Source organism: Citrus clementina, unplaced genomic scaffold (genome assembly GCF_000493195.1).
Source record: "Citrus clementina cultivar Clemenules unplaced genomic scaffold, Citrus_clementina_v1.0 scaffold_3, whole genome shotgun sequence".
NCBI lineage: Eukaryota > Viridiplantae > Streptophyta > Magnoliopsida > Sapindales > Rutaceae > Citrus > Citrus x clementina.
Genome location: NW_006262339.1, coordinates 1,093,273 through 1,099,272, shown reverse-complemented (window position 1 = coordinate 1,099,272; position 6,000 = coordinate 1,093,273). Strand labels below are relative to the sequence as shown.

The 6,000-nt window shown below is 38.8% G+C and overlaps 1 protein-coding gene across 1 annotated transcript; it reads left to right on the top strand.

Moving 5' to 3' along the window:
• Window positions 1-802: 802 nt before the first annotated feature.
• On the top strand, window positions 803-4,845 carry LOC18049908. Its single transcript, XM_024188839.1, has 6 exons — window positions 803-1,369; window positions 1,491-2,233; window positions 2,265-3,790; window positions 4,133-4,193; window positions 4,282-4,505; window positions 4,666-4,845. Exons 1-6 carry the CDS (start codon window positions 1,255-1,257, stop codon window positions 4,718-4,720), a joined length of 2,724 nt encoding a protein of 907 aa, XP_024044607.1. The 5' UTR covers window positions 803-1,254; the 3' UTR covers window positions 4,721-4,845.
• The last annotated feature ends 1,155 nt before the right edge of the window (window positions 4,846-6,000 follow it).

The following is a 6,000-nucleotide window of genomic DNA, read 5'->3' as shown; positions in this document are numbered from 1 at the left end:
TAGGGGAGAAAAGAGAGGATACAAATTCAAGTATCAAATAGGATTGTGGGAGTCCTTTATATGATTCATTTGAAATAGCTTCGCTTGGGAATATCGCTGAGAGGAACATGATGCTACGGCCATCTCCATGTGGATCAAAGGGATTCGTGATGCAATCCAGTAAGTTTAGAGCAGATGATTATTGGGGCTTAGAGTTAAAGATGGGAGCTCTTTACAAGGCTGGATTCTTCTCCAATTTCTTTTGGAAGGAAAATGTGGAAGAGAAAGATGGCTGCTGAAGAAAGGAACGACAAGGCCAACAAGCTAAGCAGAGTGCTTAATCGATTCTGCTGCAGTCTTCGGTCCTGTCCTTCTTCTTCCCCCTTTTTTTTTTTTTTTCTTTCTGGAGGTCAGGCCCATCACTGTCTTTTTTGGGCTTGTTGGTCTTTAAGTCCATTATCACTTAAAAGCCCAGAGGTCATTGATGGGCTAAGAATCCATTATTAATTTACTTCGCCGTAAATTTACAGAAGAAAAAAGAATAATTAATTATAATTAAATCAGGAATCGATTGAAAGAAAAGTTGTTTTGGGTCATAGTCATTCGTAAGGCAAGGGCTGAGGCATCTTGTAAACAAAGCAGATATTTAATGAACAAAAGTGGTTTCTCAAATCCATATTTGCCCATAGTATTTGACTCAGCTGTCCCAGTCCCCAATCCCCGCGTAAAATTTCAATATTACGCACATTACGTATGAGTTACGACAAAGTCAAACCACACAACACCCCCACCCACACCCACACCCACATACACTTAGTTTTGAGAACGAACAAACCACATTGGATTTCGTGGGTGAATGTGAGAATACAACATGTGATGGATGTCAAAGACTTTAAAAGAACCAAAAGTTATGAGTCATGATTATGATGGTGTTTTGTAATTGAGGTATGAAGAAAGGCCTCTTAACTTTTATAATTCGAAGCACAATGTAACCGTCCTGGTCGTGTCGGCTTATTGTTTTTGTTTCCCTCCAAACTCTCCCTCCTATCGGAGGCTCCAAGTTCCCGAATGGGATATGAAAGAAACGATGACGTGTCCCATCATCTGAAGCATGATAAATGAACGAATTTTCTCTTTAACCATTGATTGTCCTGCATAAAAGAATCTTGCACTTGTGGTGCATGTGATACTTTCGTTTAATACTTCTTTCAACATTTGCTCTGAGTTCTTTCTTCAGTGTGAGAATATTCATTCATTCGAATATCGAAGTTGTTTATGGCTGAAGCATCCAATATTCGGTTGGTTCGTTGCCCAAAGTGTGGAAATCTGTTGCCAGAGCTCCCTGACTACTCTTTGTATAAGTGTGGAGGCTGTGGTGCTGTTCTCAGAGGTCGGTTAATTTCTTATTCATAATTTTCCTTGTTTAATGTTAATTTTTCTTTGGTTGCTTGCTTAGAATTTTAAAAGACATTGATGGTTTGTGAACTTATGTTGATGTCTTAATCACGCAGCCAAGAAGAAGGTGCCTACAAATGGTGTAGTTTTGGAGAATTATGGCAAGGAGAATAATATAGAAGGTGGTTTATGTAGATTGTCGGAGAGGGAAAACGATGATACTGAGTTTAGTAGTAATGAAGATAGAGTTCGTGTAGAAGAAAATGTTGATCTGGTCAGAATTTCTTCTTCTTTAAGAAGAGAAAACGAGTCTTTGTTTAGTAATGATGATGCGATTGTGGGGCAAAAGTACGAGGGTTTGGGGCTCGGTCGAAGGAATTTTGAGAGAGAAATTAGGTCTGTTGGTAGTTGCAGGAGGCAACTTTTGAAACACCCAATTGATGTTCTGGTTTGTAAAGATGACGAGGACACGAATTTGAACAGGTCTAGCTCTGTTAATTCTAGTGTGGCGAACGGTATTGGAGAAGTTAATGCAAAATTGAAAAACTCTGCTAACGTCATGAGATCGAGAGTGATCACGGACAAGTGGGTTTCGGAAAGAGAGGGGGTTTGGGGATTTGATGAAGGCCCCAGAGCTGTTGCTGAACATGGTAGATTTTCACCTTTTACTTATTCTGATGAAGGGTCTTCAAACCATAAGCCGAGTTCATTCTATGGTCATGGTAAACCAATGAAGGAATTTGTTTACTCAGATGAGCCTAATGGAGTTGAAAGCTTAGAACAGAACCGAGCTGAATTCCGGAGGAAGTTGAATGATTTGTTGGAGCAAATTAGGAGATTGGAGGAGAAACCAAGGGAAAGAATTCGAGCTCGGTACCCGGGGATCTCCTTCCGAGTCTTATAGGCACCCTCGTGCTTATAATGTTTCAAGGCGACCATTTCTGGGGGATAACCATGTCGCAAAACCTCCCAATTTCAATCACTGCCTTGGACCTGCTCCTTCTAAGAATGATCGCAACTTGGATCCAAGGTGTGTTCCTGTTCCACATCAGATTCCAAGATCCACCCATGCAGGTCCATTTAGGTCACAAATGCTTAGGAGACCTCACAACCAACCACCACCTCAATACCCAAACCAACCACCTCCTCATTACTTTTCAGGGCAGTATGTGGATTTCAGTCAAGATCTCCTTGCATCTCATCCAAGGCAACCTTTTTTTCATCGGCCTGCATGCTCAAGCCTGCACTGCAGCAATAAACATTGGCAAGTTCCTTCCGAAGTCTCCAGAGCCAGTTTTAGCAATAAAAAGTTCGCGGAGGACCCAATGAGACCCAATTTCTACCATCGTGGCAGTACTGTTGAGTTTGGTCCAAAGAAACATGTTCCTCTAGGAGCCATTCCTCCTTTATTGCAATCTCAAGATCCACAGGTACACACAGGATGGTCAGCTGACATTGATTCAGATGTTGATGCTTTTTATCAAAGTCGCCCAAGAAGAGTAATGGTAGCCCATGGCAATAGACGGCTCTGTCATCCCATAGCAGGCGGAGCTCCATTTATGATATGTTGCAATTGCTTGGAGTTACTAAAACTACCTATGAAAATCGTGGCAATAGCAAATAATCTGCAGAAACTACAATGTGGCACTTGCTCAACTTCCTATTCATTTGAAATTAAGAACAAAAGGCTAATAATCTCTGTTCCCAAAGAAACTGAGCATATATCTGCAGAGACTAATGATGTTTCTCATGACCCACTGAACGGAGGTCTTGCAAGTTCTTATGGTACTGCTGGTGGCACAAACTCCTACTCCAATGATCTTGATTCTGGTTATAACTTCCATTCTGCTGATACTAAACAGAATTTACTTTTTGAAAACAGAATTTACTTGAGTGGAAATGAGAGGAGGCAAGGCTGTAGGTCATCATCTTCTATTTTTAAGGCGGACGAGCAGAGCCCGGACGGTGTAATTGTGAGAGATATTTCCAACTGTGCTAAGCCGCCCTCGAAGGATGACATGCCGCCAACAGTTGGAGGTGTACCTTTCAGTAACCATGAAATAAGCAGTAGTGAGATGGGAAGCAAGAGTAAATGGGTAGATCAAGAAAAGGTTGCCTTGCAACAGAAAGCTGAGAAAGATGAAACTGAAGTGAAAGTTTCTTTCAATGACTATCCTGATATCAGTTTGTCTCATCACTCTGTTGAGATAAGCAAAAAAGATCAACCGAGGATCTGCAAAGGGCACAAAACCTTCTGGGTGGGTCTTATCAAGAGAAGCTTCAAAGATTTCCCGAAATCTACTGAAAGCACGGAGAATGCAAGACCTAGAGTTTTGGTTAATGGGCAGCAGATACCAGACCACTTACTTAAAAAAGCTGAAAAGGTCGCTGGGCCAATTGAACCGGGAGATTACTGGTGAGGTTTTCCACTGGTTCGTGTCAGGTTTAGGTTGCTAGAAGAGCCTTGTAGATGACACAATAACATGAACAAATTATATAGTGCAGTTAAAAACTGAAAAGAAGAAAAGGAAATGATAAATTAATCAATTTTTTTTTAAAAAAAAATTACTAGTATGATTTCTTCCCAGCACGAATGATAACAGTTAAAAGTGTCCTGCAAGGGTTGATCATTGTTCTCTATAAGAGGGTCTGTAATATTGTCAAAGAATGTGTACAACATGTTACAGAGTTCTCTGATTGAAGCATTGATGATTTATTTTTTTAATTATTATTACCATTTCCTATTTGCATTTATCAGGTATGATTTCCGAGCTGGATTTTGGGGTGTGATGGGCCAGCCTTGCCTCGGCATAATTTTAGTGAGATCAAATCATTCTTGGTTAATATATCTTTTTGTTCAGTAACCCACTTCCTTGTTTATTTATTCATTAGGAATTTTTTTTGCAGCCTTATATTGAAGAATTTAGTCAGCCCATGCCGGCAAGTTGTGCTGCTGGAAATACGGGTGTATTTGTAAATGGGAGAGAGCTTCATCAGATAGATTTGGACCTACTTACCAGTAGAGGATTACCAGTTATGAGGAATAATAAATACATTATTGAGTTTTCCGGGAGAGTTCTGGATGAGGACTCTGGTGATGAACTGGATTGCCTTGGCAAACTTGCCCCAACGTAAGTGTTGCTACTCTTTTATTAATGATTATATGCTGCATTTGAAACTTTAATAGGATGTTGAAGCGATTAATATCATAAACAATCTATCAAAAGCACGTTTCCTACCTAAAGTTAAAAATCGCAATAATTTTGCTAATCATTGACACATTTTGAACAGAGTTGAGAATGTAAAGCGTGGATTTGGCATGCGAGTTCCGAAAGTGGCCTTGTGATTAAGATTTTACACGGTACTGTTTCCTGTAATGATGTATATCTTACATGGTAATGTTTCCTGTAATGATGTATACAACTTCCCTGCATATTACTGGTATATACAACAATTTGCACAAAATGAAATCTCCAACTCTTCGTTATATATGCATGCTTATAATTTCTTCCGAAACTGGAAAAATCTAAAAAGTAATTCTTCTGGCTTTTTGTGATTGGCGTTTCCCATTCATCAACCATTACACAATATAATGTGCTAACATGTTCTTGCTCCGTGCTTTATGCAACATAATGCTGAAACCATCTAACTGGTCATTGGGGTGGCAGCACACTATAGAAGTAACCTAAACTTTGCATATAGACTTAAAATCTTCTAGTTGAAGTGACAATGTCAAAGAAGGAAGGTGGCTCATTATCAATCATTTAAAGAACACAAACACGTAAAAAGAACAAGTCCACCACATTAAACAAAAAATTAAGGAAGGTAAGAGATTATTGTAATCATGAATGAAGATAATAATACTAGTCAAGAAAACAACTAATGAGCTACAAAGCTTTCATTTTCACAGACCTTCAAAAATATTATGATTTCTTGTATTGCTAGGTCAAGACTCCCAATTCTATACGTGTTTCCTGTTTTGTTTTGGGGGAGGAGAGGGGTCCATTTCAAAGTGACTGATGAGGGGTTTAGTGTGTAAGAGTTGACGCGAGAATTAATAATCCAGGCGCAAATTTATATCTGTGTTTTGTTGCAAACAAGACCAAAGAATTACACAATTACTACTTTTAGAAAGTAGTTTTAACCACTTTTCTCATTCAGTTGCTTTTCACCTACATGTAGCGTTAACCCAAGTTTCTATCAAAGCTGTACCATGCAAAATCCGTTCTACAATGGCCTACCTAGCTTGATATTCAATAATGTTTATTATTATTAATCTTTTTGAAAGGCACTACTGTTTTATTTTATTTAAAGAAAGTGGTCTTGGATCTCAATGTCACTTTGGTTGGCACAAGTTACTGGACGAAAAAAAAAAAAGAAGAAGAAGAAGAAAAGCTTCAATTATTACAGCATGTCCTGAAGTATGTGACCTAGTTGTTCATAACGGATCAGACTTGCTGTTATACACACACACACACACACATATACTTACATGTATTAGGTATTTGGAGTCTACTTGTTTAATTTTTCACATTTAGGGGAAAAAAACAAAAGGAATAGAAAGAAAACGTTGCGAATGTTGTAAAAATAGTAGAAGTAGATAGACTTTAATTGAAAAATAAAAAA